We start from the raw sequence: 14,725 nt of genomic DNA, 5'->3' as shown, positions 1-14,725 counted from the left end.
CACCAATTTAAAGGTTCCAGGAGATACCATGTGGTAATTAGTGTAGGGGTGTTAGTGTTCTTTAATCTGCTGTTCAGGTTTTCTATGATTCTACTGTAATATGTAACATAAATTAAGATCATGCAGACTATTTGATGTTAGTGTAGTGTAAATGTGTTTTAATGTATTTGTTGTGTTTTGTGTAGTTTGATGTCAGGTGAGGGGCAGATTTCCCTATACTGAGGTAGGGGTCGAGGTCGTCGCCAGTGGCAGGCTATATAAGGCTGCCGGTTTCCATCAAGCACTGCTGCTGCTGCTGTCAGGACCACATGCTGCCTGTGATCCACAGTGTTTTATCTGGAGAATTATGACAGAACCACTGTTTTACACAATATCAAATGTATCCTGACACCGTTATATAATCTGAGATATAGTTATATTAGTTGTTTTGCTGCGTATATGAAATATACATCAAATATGAAAATGTGTCGCTACACGGTTTGTTGAAATGACAACTGTTCGCTTTAGATATGTTTCAAAAATGACATATTCACCTAAGAAAAGGTGTTTTTTTTGACAAAATGACTGACAGTGAAAAACATTGTGATGTTATTTGATAAAACCTGACACAAAACTGTTCCCCTGATAGACAAAATATCCCCTTTGCATCCTGGATTCATGTTTCATGGAAACATAGATGTAATGGTACTTCAATGTAACATGACAACTAATCATGCAAGTTTATTTGAATAGCACCTTTAAAACACAGAGGCAATTCAAAGAGCTTTACATGAGGCCAATAAGTGCATTAGAACATTTAAAAACAAAATAAAGAGGAAAATAAAATCATTTAAAAACAAAATGAAAGAGGAAATACAGGAAATAGTTTCAGTGCAGTAATAAATTGCCTCAAATGTAATAAAAGAAAGCGAAGTGTAGAGGTGAAATGAGTCACATGAAGGCAGATGAAACAGCAGTTTTCACTTTTGATTTGAAAGAACAAACTGTGACAACGCGAGATTTGCTGTTTGTTATCGACTCCCTGAAATAGAAACCGAACAACTGCTGCGCTCTTTCTAATGATGCGTTCATGAATATTGGAAAAGGTGGTAGAAATGAGGCAGACAACACTTTACTGCAGTTTTAGATGGTAAATTCTATAAAGATGAACGTCTCTGTTCATTTGTAAATACTGTTTGATGGTGGATCCGTTTAGCCCTCCACTAAACTGAATTTCAAAGAACACAGTTGTTACAGAGTTAGTACATAACTGTGTATTTGACTGTGTTTATGGGAAATTGTATTTTTGTGTGTCCTGTAAAGCAAAGATTGTACGTTAATGATTATAGTGACACCTGCTCCACATTGACAGATGAGTATTTTTTTTTTTCCAAAACAATCATAAATTTAATTCTTTATTATTAGCTCTTGCCTTATCTTGAATGGATACTTTATTTAATTTCCATTTCATGCTACTTTATATTTCTACTCCACCATATTTCAGTGGGAAATATTGTACTTGATCTACACTTGATCTGACAGCTATTACTCATCATTTCTTGACTATTTTTTTTACTAACAAAACAGTTTACAAAATATGATGCATTGTTGTAGGTTAAACTGTGAAGCAGTATAAAATCATTCTGCTCTCGACCAGTGAGATCATTAAAATGCTGTTTAAATTTTAAAAGACAAGTAATTATTCCATTAAAATAATAAATAATAATATAGTATCCACAGAGGCGATTCTGCTAAGTAGCTTACTTTTAGTTTTGATACTATAAGTAGACTACATTTAGCTGATAATACATTCCACCTTTAGTTTTGATATAAGTACATTTTGCTGATAATACTTTGATGTACTTGTGCCATTTTGTATGCAGGTCTTTCACTTGTCGTGGACATTTTTATTTATATTGTATTACTGCAACTTTTACATAAGTAAAGGAACACTGAATTTTGATCTTTCCTCTCACCAGATGGAGCATCCATCCAATGTCCTACAATTTCCACAGGACCTGAACGCAGCGTGTAAACTGAAGCGAAAGCGACACTGAAATATAATAACCGTCCTGTAGGGACTTTTTTTTTACTAGGATGGCGAAGTCATGACCCACCCTACTCAGCCTCTGATTGGCTCTGCCCCTGATATTTTTACCCTAATCCAGAGCCTAAAACTAACCAATCTAACCAACGAAGGCAACCAGAACTAGCCAATCAGAGGCAGAGTAGGGCGGGTCTTCGCGGAATGCGGTTCTGAAAAAAAAAATAGCCTGTCTAAACCTAACCAACCCAACCAAAGAAGGCAACGAGTACTAGCCAATCAGAGGTAGAGTAGGGCGGGTAATGACTTCGCCATCCTAGGGAAAAAAAATTAAGGTTCTGTAGCCCGAGAAGTGACCGGAGTCAGCCGGCAGCCCATATCCACCTCCCCACAAACCCCCCTACACACCGGCCACAGGAGAACCGCGTGGGTCTGAACGACCAGGAATAGAAAGTACTCAGAGTAATGTCAGTATTACCGTCGGACACACAAGTTACAGACTACTTTAGGTGCTGATAGTCGTTGAGACGTTTCGACCGAGTCCTCTGCGTAGTGCGGAAGAGGAGGACTGCCTCAGACTCAGACCCTGCAGCCGGTAAGAAGTGTGAGCCTCCTGACATTAGCACAGCTAGCAGCGGCTGTGTGGTTAGCCTGCTAACTTAGCTTACTTCAAAAGCGCCTATTTTGGTGCCACTTGAGTTAGCATAACTTAGCCACCGAGCTAACTTAGCTAGTGACCGACAAAAAAGAGTGGAAGTGACGCTGATAAAAACAAAAGACAGCTGACAACAAACGAAACATAATCTAAGTATGACTCCTTTTCATCGTAAACTTTTAATGTCAGTTTCAGCAAATTGTCTAAAAAGTATTCTGGTTGAGTAACTATTAGCAGCTAGTACGAGACTACTAGCTGCACAACTAGGTTAGCTAACATATAATTTAGATAATATAAATAAATGTGTGTGTAGTTACGGATTATAATCTGGGTTTAAATTGATTCAAGAAAAGTTAGTAAGGGTTGGCTCAGATAGTGGCAGCGGCAGATAGCAGTTTCACTTCCGTCACTGACTTGTTTACGGCACCGGTGCCCCCGATGGCCCACCCGCCTCTGCTCACAACTACATTTACACTAACTCAGTCGTCGAACTTGTATACTAAATAAAACAAGACACATTATGTATCTGCGTTTTTCGGAGCTGATAGTAAATTCTCCGGTGTAACGTTAATGCGTCAGCTCGGCAGCAACAACACACAACACTCTCCAGCAGTTACCGTCACCATGACAACGACGTCGACGATATGGAAGTAAGCCACATGAAAACCACATATGACTGGGCACAGGATCGCTGTGAATGATCTCCAGCTACACTGTAACTGTTATATTCAACGTCACCAACAATTTATTGATCGATAGAAAATTCCAAAATAGAAAACGCTACACATCACAACATATTATATTCATAACAGGAGGCATGGGCTGGGTCCGGATTGACTGGACGTTCACAAGAAGCCCTGGCTCCTATATGTAAACCTGTCTGTCCCCTCTGTCTCAACAGCACACTTGTTTGGGAGAGGCAGTATTAAGAAGAACCTGATCATGTAAAGTTTGATCTTTAACATTCCAGCTGTCAATCACAGATATTAATCACAGACATAGACCCCAAACCCCAAACATGTATATACAGTCTACTAGTCTTGGAGAATAGTAGCTGCCAGGGGTGACTGTCATGGCAGCTGCCAACAAACTGCCTTTGGCCGGCTTGTTGGCAGCTTATTGGCAGGTGCCTTTGGCCGGTCGCACCTGCCAGTGAGCTGCCACTGCCTAAATATATATCAAGAGAGAGAGAGTTGAATTGTCAAAAAGTTATTTTTGAGTACAGAAAGCATGAAGCAGAAGCAGTCATGGCTGAATATTTACCTGATTACGACAACTAAACTCTCGCGAGATCTTAGAATAAGACTTCTTGAGTGAGACTTGGTTAGAAACAATAAAAACAGACCAGATCAAGTGAAAGGTAAAGACATGTTTTATCTCTCTGTATGGTCCATAATGTTGTCAGACGCTTATAATAACATTCTGAGCCTGTCAGCGGCGCTTTTAGCGGACACACATTAACAATGTGCTATTACTCCATCGGATTACATTGCAGCCTGTTTAGTGGCTGCTGGCTGAAGCTGTCTCACTCAATACTGGACTCATTTCAAAAACTGTTCTCCCCATTAGTCACTGAGACACAAAAAGATGGGAAAATAGGCTCCAGGTTGGAAAAATTTGACACAATTTGACTACAGTTCAGATGTTTTCTCTGGTATATTTCTGAATCCATTCGACACTATGATCGGTTCAGACATTTTCATGCACAGATGGTAACCGGTGTTGTTTCATCTTTTCAGATTAGACAGAAATAGACGCGATGCCTCAGAAACAGAAGTCTCGGTCCTGGACGGAGTTGAAACAAGCTGGAAATGAATGTTTCAAGACAGGCCAGTACGGAGAGGCCACCACTCTCTACAGCCAGGCTATCAAAGAGCTGGAGAGGCACAGTAAGTATGACTTCACTATTAGCTGAGGATATGGATTTCAAACCATAAATTCAACATATAAACAATATTTTGATCCCAGTCAGAAAATGTTTTAAAGATTACTACCTCCTAATGTATACCAATAAGTCTCTCTCTTTTCTTGTTATACTGAGTGTCTGTTGCCTGTCTGTTAGTTTCTCTCTTTCTGCATCTTTATACAGTTTGTCTCGTTACCAGTTTGGTGGAATGTTTCTCTTAAAGAGTCTTATTTGCTGTTTAGGTAAAAAGAACCCAGAGGATTTGGGCATTTTGTACTCAAATCGTGCAGCTGGCTACCTGAAGGACGGCAACTGTAGCGAATGTGTGAAAGACTGCAATATGTAAGTGTTTTTATTTGATTTATTTCACTTCACACTGTGTTTTTGGTATTTGTCAGTCATACTATATAGTGTCTTATTTTTTGAGGGGTAAGCTTGAAAGCATCGATACGTAACTTGTAAACTCTACGTGTTCGTACATCGCAGGTCTCTGGAGTTGTTCCCCTTCAATGTTAAGTCTCTTCTCCGCCGCGCCGCCGCTTTAGAAGCTCTGGAGCGTTACAGGCACGCTTACGTAGACTACAAGACCGCTCTGCAGATCGACTACAACATCGCAGCGGCTCACGACGGCACCAACAGGTACCTGATCTGTAGGCTGGCGACTCTGTGTTCATGTGAGATATCAGAGGTGGACAAAAGAAGCGACGCAACCCAGTGTTTTCAGATTTATCCACTCTGACGTCATGTAGGTTTTTGCATAACTGTATCAGGTATTTTTCACCTCTTCTTCTTCAGAATAATTAGTTGAGATTTAAGGTGCCATATGTACTTTCCGTTGATGAAAGCACATAGGATGTAGTATCTCTACATCCTGTATTAGAGTATTAAAGTTTTTTTCCTTTTTAACATTCGCTCCATTGTGTCTTTCACTGTTTCTCAGGATGACGAAGGCGCTGACAGAGGCAGATGGTCCATCATGGAGAGAAAAGCTTCCTCCCATCCCCACCGTTCCTCTGTCAGTCAGAGAGAAACTGTCCCAAAAATCTACTGCCAGCGCTGCACAACCAAACCAACCCAAACCTGCACCGCAGCAGAACGGCACCAGACAAACAAACAAACCCGGTAAGAAGAAATATGTATTCTACTGAGATTAGAGCTTAGAGAGGTCATGTAATTTGAATTATTACCAGCTGGATTTGTGATTTTTATTCAGCTAAAATGATGACATCTCTTTAGCTTTATTTATGTACAATTGTATAGTTTTTGTAGTTAATCTGATTTCTCCGTGAATCCATCTTTTTTTTTGCCTCTATGACCTTTTATTTTTCTTTGACTGTTTGTCTTCCACATCACATCCCTCTCTCCTCCTCCCTGCTTCTCCTCCTGTCAGCTCCCAGTGAAAAAGAAATCAAGAAAGCCCAGGCTCTGAAAGACGAAGGCAACGCCCTGGTGAAGAAAGGAGAGCATAAAAAAGCCATTGAGAAGTACAGCCAGAGCCTCAAACACAACCCTGCTGAGATCACAACCTACACCAACCGGTGGGTCCCATCATCACTTGTACATCAGCAGTTTTATCTCTATTTAATCCCATTTTTCTATGTATCTGCTCATCAACCACCTATAAAACATTAATTAATGTATTAATCTTTTGGTTCAGCTGCTACTATGTAAGCAGTAATACACAGTGAGGTATCCTGACACACAGTCATAACAAACAAAACCTCCGGAGACGTCGAGAGGAGCTGAGTTCAGATCGTCATCGATGCTTTCAAGCGTGTGTGTGTGTGTGTGTAGACGGGTTAACTCACGGATATGTTAGTTTCACAAGCGGTTGAACTGTTAAAGCAGGAATTACTGTTGCTATGGTTACCTGCAGTTTACACACACATACTTGAACACTGATTTAAGGGGTCTGGTCACGCCAGAAAGAGGCAAAGAGAAATTCATCAATGCGTCTAAGCAAAATATTTATATTGGAGTCTTGGTGATGTTGAGACTACTCACAGTTGTAGATAGAGAGTGAGTTAACTGATTCCACTCTTTAGTGGAGCAGTGAATACTGCAACAGAGGAGGTTAAATAAAAGTTTATAGTGTTAAAGAGCTGTGATAGCTTCCTCCGTTTTGGGTGATCCAGCTCTTGATGAGACGGTTTGCTGTTTGTCGGCTAAACTGTTGGGTAGAAATATGTTTGAGGTTTATTTATATTTATTTATAATAGTTTAATAGACACACTCTGCACACATGCTCTAATTTTCTAAGTATATTAGCCAATACCAACTTTTGCAATTGAAATGGCAATGGTAAAGATTTTTAAGGTCCAGAAAATGAAAAATTCAGTATTTCGACCATTGTGGCGTTTTAAAACTTTCCACTATAAACCAGCAACCATAAACAGAAAGTGTTTAAGGATGAATATAAAATGTATCTGTATGAGTATAATCTGATGAAAATGTAATATGTGTCTGTAATGAATCAGTTCATATCATAGCAACACTACTGACAGCCAGCAAGGTGCTTCATAATAAATATTTACATATTGTTACAGCTGTAATAATGACCTGCATTCATTATCATGTTGTGTATTAAATTAGTCCCTTTGGTTCGAGGTAAAAACAGGCTACACATTCTTTAATATAAGCTGTCTGATGTTTTGATTGTGTTTTGACTGTGTGTGTGTGTGTGTGACACATCAGGGCGCTGTGCTACCTGTCAGTGAAGCAGTACAGAGACGCCATCAGAGACTGCGACGAGGCTCTGATGATCGACAGCAGCAACGTCAAGGCTCTCTACAGGAGGGCTCAGGCTCACAAGGAGCTCAAGGTGAGAGAGAGCCCGAACCTTCATCACCGCTCTTCAGTTTCCCACACAGAGCAATCACACGTCAGTTTCAAAAGCGTCTGGAGGTTTTCGGGGAGGTTGACGATTTCCTGCCTCGATAATCGACAGCTCGTCCTCATCAGTATTCCACACACACACACAGAGGACGCAGTTAGCTCCGTACAGCACGACTCTGAACTCTTGAAATAGCCCCGACTCGCTCACAACCGTGCTGTCTTACAGTAGAGCAGTCAACAGACACAGATCGCTAATCACTGCTTAACATGCAATCTTATCTGGATGTCTAATCTGGAAAAAAGCATTTTAATGCAGGTGGAAATGTGATTTGACAAGTCGGGCCACGTTCATAAGAAAAAAATCTGCCCAACAAGTTCAAATATTTACTAACTTTGCAACTTCCTGTCATCTAAAGCTGCCTGTCAAAAAGCTCTAAAAATACACTTAGTTTATTAGGGACAGCTCTCTAAAATCAATACAGTATAATATAACAGCTGTGCAGCAGTTTCAAGTATTGATTGAAGTTTATGGTCGTTTATTATGCTGAGAGGTGTTTCTGATGTTTATATCAGTGAGGACAGACGAAATGTTCTGAGTAGAAGCTGTACAGCAACATCATTTCCCATGACCTCCTCATACACGCCATGTTTGTTAACTGACTGCATATTTAATTAGCATATTGAGTAGAGATGCCACTGATTGAAACCGGCTAATTATACGCCTGATCAGCTCAGACTCTACTCTGACTATAAAGCCGATGAGACCGTCAACATGCAGACAAGAAACCCGATTATTGAGAGTAACCAGGTTATGTTGCCTTACGCTGATTTCGTATACATACATACTTCTCCATAGTCGGGTGTCACTGCGCTGCAGCCGGCGTACCCGTCTGCCAGAGAGAAGAGGTCAGTCGGCCTCGTTACATAATCTAAAACGAAAATGGGAATTTCCCCGAGAGCTTCGCCAAACTCTTGGAAATCTGTTTTCATCGGAGATTGTTTTAACATATAATTAAGCGTTCTTCAACCAGCATGTGGAACAGAAAGTTTTTTTTACTCTCTGCAGCGTTTCACGGGTCGGGTTGTATTTATCAGATCAGTTTCCTTCTTATTCGCTCTGAAATAGATTGTCTGCTGTGTGGGGAAAAAAGTTCTGTAACCTGCTGAATTTTATTTGGTTTTCATTCTGAGAAGTTGTTTCATGTGTTTAGTGTTTTATATGCAAGAACATTAAGTTGTTTATTAAAGAACAGGTACATTTTTTAATGAAGTCAGACATGCAAATTAGAGTGTAGCAACCGTTCAGGGAGGCTTCAGCTGTTGGTTTGATACATCAGGAGATTTTGTGCAGATGAACCTCCTCAACTTCCTCATCATCTTACAAATTTAAACACTGAAGTCCAACCAAGATAATTCTTTTTGACACGTAAAATATATTTCAGGAAAAGAAGTGACCTTCAGGGATGAATAAACTGAAAGAGGAGGAACCTGTAATTTCTAAATCAGGTCAAACAGCTGTTCTCCAACATACACGGTCTGTTCCTTTAAGCTTTTGTAGCCATCAGGCCGGTACACGGAGGTTCAGGTTCCTTTTTTAAAGCTGTGAAATGTGTCGCATGTAATGACAAACCCACAGAAAGTAACAACTCTTAAAATCTCCTCGTCATTCCTGCAGGACACAAAAGCCTGTGTGGACGACCTCAACAGTCTGCTCAAAGTGGAACCAAAGAACACGGCCGCCCAGAAGCTGCTGCAGGAGGTGCAGAAGAAGAAGTGACGAAACAACCGAGGACTCCGGAGACAGCGGTAAGGATCTGTCACCGCACCACCCCCCCCCCACAGAGAGGAGAGAGAGAGAGGAACACCAATCTGATGTTTTTTAATAAGAGTCAGACGGCGGAAAACAGCCGAGCGGTGACACGATCCAACTGCTCCGAGACTGTGTTTCCCAAAAGCTCCCTTCCACTGAACACGTGTTTGATCCGTTGACTCTCACCGGAACAAACATGAGCTCGGTCTCGAGACGCTTCTGGGAAAACGCAGCTCCGGGTTGGCGGGAACCACCGAGGGGTTGTATCGGGAATGAAGAGGCGCCACCACTTTCAGCCCTGAGATTGTTTGAATTTTACCAGTTTTACTGTTTTCACTGTCAGTTTCAAGTCACTGAGTATTTATGGTTATTTATAAGAGCTGAAATGATTGACACATCATAATCCTAACTGATAATAAGCCTTTACCACCATCATTTGTTCATGACCTCCATTTATATGCGAGTGTTTAGCAGGTGACCGGCCAACATGCGGAGCTCCAGCTGGACATCAGAGCAAGAGTTCATTCTCGACCTTGAGATCAGCGTTTGACAAAATAATCACAGCTCAAGATGCATTTATTAGGTTTTTCTGAGTCATTAAAATAAGGGCTGCAACTAGCAATAACTTTGATTATTATTATTATTATTAAACTGCTGATTATTTTCCAGAAGATGTCAGTAAATAGTAAAATAAACATCCATCACGATGTCCCGGAAACCCCAAGGTGACATTTTCATATTGCTAGTTTTATTTGACAAACAGCTGAAAACCCTTTAAGTCAAAGAAAAGCAGCAAATCTTTATATTTGAGAAGCTGCAACCAGAGAATGATGAGTTAGGTTCACATTTTCTTCAAGTTTATCTTAATACAGAGCACATATATATATAATATATGCTGAAATCTGTGGCCTGATGCAAAAAGATCCTTCCTTAAAGCAATCTCAGTCTAAGTGACGGTGAAATTCACAGTAAAAATACTTAAAGTTTAGATGATCTTAATGATATATATATTCCTTCTTTTTGGTACCAAATTCACATTTTGTGTCACTTATCTCTCTGCTACAAAGAAATACTGTCTCTGGAAGCACAAAGACAGTTTCATACTAAAAATAAAGCTCATAACTTTGGAAGATGATTTGTTTGTCCATCACCTGCATTGAAAGGCATCTTCAATTACACTGATCAATAACCCAGTATGACTCAGTGTTCTCTTAAGATAACCTTGAAAAATTGTGAACCTATCCTTCCCCTTTTACTAATTTATTTTGTTGACTGTTTATAAGTTAATTATGCTTTAACTTTTATCCATATTGAAGCCCACATTAATCATGCAACCTACTCATCCAAACATCGGTGATCATAAAGGTTCAAATTACAAATATAAATAAATAACCATTTTATTTTCACATAGTATTCTCCACTCAGGTAGTTTACTTATGTATGTGTGAATATCATGCTGTGTTCACGTCGTATAGGATATAGGATGGTAGAGATGTTACCTTACACATGAAAATTTAGGTTTAATTACCTCGATCAACAGCTGACATGAGGCGTCCATATTTGTCTTTTTAAGCACTTCTGGATTATTAAGCAGCAAGTCATAGCTTCATTATAATTCCTATGTTCATCAAACTCCAATATGACATGAACGCAGCATTAATCTCAAGTTATTTGCCTTTGTTTTATTTTGTAAATCTGTTTGGAAACTTTGCCCACTAAAATATGTTTATTCGTGTGGTTTTGTTAACGACATCGCCGTCCTCAAACCCAGAGCCTGTTAGATACAACAAGTGTTCTTACCTTGACGTCTGAAATAACCCTCATCTTCATGTTCATTCACTACTTTTTAGGATCAGAGGAAATAATTCTCAAACGGGTCTGTACATACAAAGTTCTGTCTCATCCTGTGTTTTTTTCCTGTCACTTCATACATCATATTGAAACAAGTTCATTCTCATTGTGGATCAAGCTGTAGTTCGGCAATCTCCATCTTTTCTGAAGTGCCTGTCGTCATCTTCCCATCTGCTGCTCTGGAATAGTTTCTGCTGAACAGATATGAAAAAAAAAAAGAAAGAAAGAAAAAAAAAAAAGTTGCGTCTCCAGATTTGTGTATCAACTTTTTCATGCAGGGAAGTTTTTCTGAAACGCTTCTTCATGTTTGCACAGAGTCGAGCCAAGAAGCCGCACGGTGCGGCCGCAGCCTGACACTGTCGGCAACACAGATCCTTTTTTTTTGTTTTGTTTTGTTTTATCTCACTTTTAATCACATTTCTGCCAGGTTTTTTTTTTTTTTTTGTAATTTGTTATATTGGTTTATGTCAACCTGCTTCTGTTTCAACTGCAAATAAATAAATACTCAGATTTACTGTCTTCTTTCTTTACAGTTTGTTGGGGAGTTAAATGGTCGACAGCAGGAAGAATGTACATAAATATGCCAAAAACACTTTTTAGAATTATAATTAAGGAAATGTTCCCCATATTTTTACTTTCAACTAAAAGCAGAACATTATTTACACAGCGTAGAGATAACACAGCACACAGATAATCTGAACTTCTTCCTCTTCAGCTGCACACCGAATGACCTCAAATCGAAAGTGAAAGAAAGAAATCGAGATAAGAAATGTTTTTTGTTTGTGTTGGCTGTACACTCAGACATTACTCTTCCCCCCCCGCCCCGCCAGATACAATCCAATTCAAACAGAGAGAAGGAAGTTAAACAACAAAGCACTTATAAAAGCAGACAGTTGATTCTCTTTAATCAGAGCTGGAGTGGAAAAGTTGTGTCTGGTTAATTTAGTTCAGTATTCCAGTCTTTTCTCTCTCTGGTATGTTTCCTCTGTTCAGCTCGGTTATTACATGTAATACTGAAGGTTCAGATTCAGGAATGACAGGAATTTGATCAGATTAAAATGCTGACATGAATCAAAATTTAACTGAACTTCTTAAATTGACATGAGGGGATCAGTTTGGTTATTTATCTAGAGAAAACACTGCTGTTGGTCCCTTAAACTACAGTCCAACAGTGGTGTCAGAGTGATACCTCTTCATTCTCAAACAACCTTTGATTACAGACAGCTAAACCTTTTATTTACGTCATTGCAGAGTTAATATTGAATAGCTATTGGAACCAGAGACAGCAGCAATGTTTTGGCTTTAAAATGAGTCAGCTATCTATACGTTATCTATTCTTTGTTCATTAAAGAAAGTGAGGAAAGCTAAAACAGACGCCTCCACCAACCAGTCAAGTTGCAGTTTACATCCATGTCTCTCCAGACTCACATAATGTTTGTAGTGAAGACTTAAAAGGAATTTAATAAAAAGGTATTGAGTGTATCTTCCTTGTATGTGTTCAAATGTCCGGCTGATTCTGATGGACGTTGCCGCAAAAAAGCTACAAACACATTGATGCTTCACACACGTCTTCAAGCCGGCAGCAGGAAGGAATTAAGATTAGAGTCACCAGTTCAGTATATGACCAAATGTGAAATATGGTCACAATCTCCTCCTTCTGTTCCTGAGTTACGGCGTTGAATAAAGGTTAGAAAAGTGTTATTGCAGAACATTATGATGTCATAGTGAAGTTGACCTTTGACCCTTTGTATAAAAAAAAAAGTCATTACTTCATCATTTTATTCTATTAAGACATTTGCTCAGAAACTGTATGAATTCTTGAGTTACAGCCAAAAAATGTGTTTTGTGAGGTCACAGTGACCTTTGACCACCAATTTCTGATCATTTCATCCTCAACTGTGCCAGATGTCATGAAATTCCCTCCTGGCGTTTCTGAGATATCACATTCACGAGAACAGGACGGTTGGATGGACAACCCAAAAACATAAAGCCTCCAACTTCAGCTGTCGCCGGCACGGAGGCATAAAAAGGTCAAATACCTGATGAAGGTCATACAGACAGATGTTTTAAGCGAGACAAGTGTGATAGAAGATTTGTTGGCATCAGAGTTTTAATGAATTTTAATGTCTAGTTGGCCTGTAAACTTAAAGGGGGGGGGGGGGAATCTGCTGTCATAGAGAGAGGCAACATGCTATAATCATTCAAATGGGGACGAGGGTAAACACTTACAAACTACTCTCTCTTCTCAATGACAATCATGATGTCGTCCATAGAAGTAGTTGTGTGAAGACCGCATATTTTCTCACCTCCACACACTTGGCTAATCAACTGTGTGAAGTTGTAAGAAAAGTTCTGGTGTCAGATGGGGGATTTCAGATGCTGTTGACCCTCTGACAAGCTCTCCTGTTGACCATGACTGACTCTCTGTACACCGATTTTCCCAAAATTAGGATTCAATCCAATCTTTACCGAATAGTTTAACCTCTTCTGTCAACATGTACGCTCTCTCACTTTGGGGTGTTCGGTGGGTTAAATGAAGTTTAAACGGCACTAAACTGATTTCTATTCCTGAAAAAACAGGAAACAGCAGTACACCAACGCCAGGCAGCGTCCGGTCGTGAAGGAGGGGAGGGGAGAGGGGGGGTCGGGTCGGCCGACGTCTAAATGTGATTTTAAAAAAGGTTCTGCTCAGTTGGTGCCACTCTGCTGGTTTTGTCATCTGTGAAAACCAAATGAGAATAAAAAAAAAAATTTGCATCCATCAGTGTTGAGCCCAGACGTTATCCAGGAGGTTACCGCGGTAACGTCCACACAATGAGCCTTTTGTGTTATATCCCGTTTGGGTTATTTGCATTTTCTGTCCCAAACGTCATCAGATCAAAAAAAAAAAAAAAAAAAACTCACTGCACACGTCCACAGACTCACCGAGTTTTCATACATACTGGAATTTCTACACATTTCTCAAAACATGTTATGCTTTTTACGTTTCTTTTAGACTTTTTTTTTTTTTTAAAAGAAGAATTGTAGCATCACTGACATCCTGCATGCCATGCATCTTCAACCAGGAAACTCAATGTGAAGTCAGAATAACATGCGGCATTAACAGGCTAGTAGTGGTGATAATAAACAGAACAGGGATGATTCGGAACTGATAAAACCTTTATTTCACTTTAAATTGTCTTTTACATTTTGTCCTGTTTATAACATGTAAGGTGAAACTAGAGTTTTTTTTTTGTTTTTTTTTTTAAAAGACATACACAAATCTAGTATTACGTCAATAACCAGGGTGTGTGGGGGGGGGGAAGGTGTTGAAGGGTTTTCCTTTTTTTGTCATTTTTTTTATTATTTTTTTTTATTGGTGTCCTTAAGCTAAAGTCTAAATTTTCACAACCACGTGCGCGCTAAGCAATAAAACCGTCACAGAAGCAAACTTTTTGTTGTTTTTTTTTTTTTTTTTTGGGTAAATTTTTTTTTTTTTCCTTTTTATTTTAAGCAGAATACTGGTCAGTAAAAACAAAATGATTTGAGATACCAGATATACAGACAGGCTCGGTGCCACATTCACTACTGCATGGGATCATTTTTTTCCTTTATAAAGCGTAGAATAACTGCCTTTTTTTTGTTCAGCTAACGAGAAAAGAGCGG

General features: G+C 39.4%; 1 protein-coding gene across 3 annotated transcripts; it reads left to right on the top strand.

Annotated features, from left to right (window-relative positions):
* The first annotated feature begins 2,345 nt into the window (after positions 1–2,345).
* Positions 2,346–11,590, top strand: tomm34 (translocase of outer mitochondrial membrane 34). 3 transcript variants are annotated; one of them, XM_067586306.1, is made up of 9 exons: positions 2,346–2,618; positions 4,418–4,567; positions 4,827–4,926; positions 5,071–5,223; positions 5,525–5,706; positions 5,975–6,122; positions 7,279–7,405; positions 9,095–9,225; positions 11,396–11,590. In XM_067586306.1, the coding sequence occupies exons 2-8, from the start codon at positions 4,438–4,440 to the stop codon at positions 9,194–9,196; spliced, it is 942 nt and encodes a 313-aa protein (XP_067442407.1). In that variant the 5' UTR covers positions 2,346–2,618; positions 4,418–4,437; the 3' UTR covers positions 9,197–9,225; positions 11,396–11,590. The 3 variants fall into 3 exon arrangements, with proteins under 3 accessions (XP_067442407.1, XP_067442406.1, XP_067442408.1); XM_067586305.1 differs by having other exon boundaries at positions 2,347–2,618; positions 9,095–11,590; XM_067586307.1 differs by lacking the exon at positions 2,346–2,618 and adding an exon at positions 2,724–2,831 and having other exon boundaries at positions 9,095–11,590.
* Positions 11,591–14,725: the final 3,135 nt, after the last annotated feature.

Source organism: Thunnus thynnus, chromosome 4 (genome assembly GCF_963924715.1).
Source record: "Thunnus thynnus chromosome 4, fThuThy2.1, whole genome shotgun sequence".
Taxonomy (NCBI): domain Eukaryota; kingdom Metazoa; phylum Chordata; class Actinopteri; order Scombriformes; family Scombridae; genus Thunnus; species Thunnus thynnus.
Note: the sequence above shows the minus strand (reverse complement) of the source record. Positions and strands in the feature narration are given on the sequence as shown.

Coding starts and splice junctions, on each gene's coding strand:
- tomm34 (XM_067586306.1), top strand. CDS start 4,438: ATGCCTCAGAAACAGAAGTCTCGGTCCTGGACGGAGTTGAAACAAGCT. Junction 5,224..5,524: donor GCTCACGACGGCACCAACAG/GTACCTGATCTG, acceptor ACTGTTTCTCAG/GATGACGAAGGCGCTGACAG. Junction 6,123..7,278: donor ATCACAACCTACACCAACCG/GTGGGTCCCATC, acceptor GTGACACATCAG/GGCGCTGTGCTACCTGTCAG.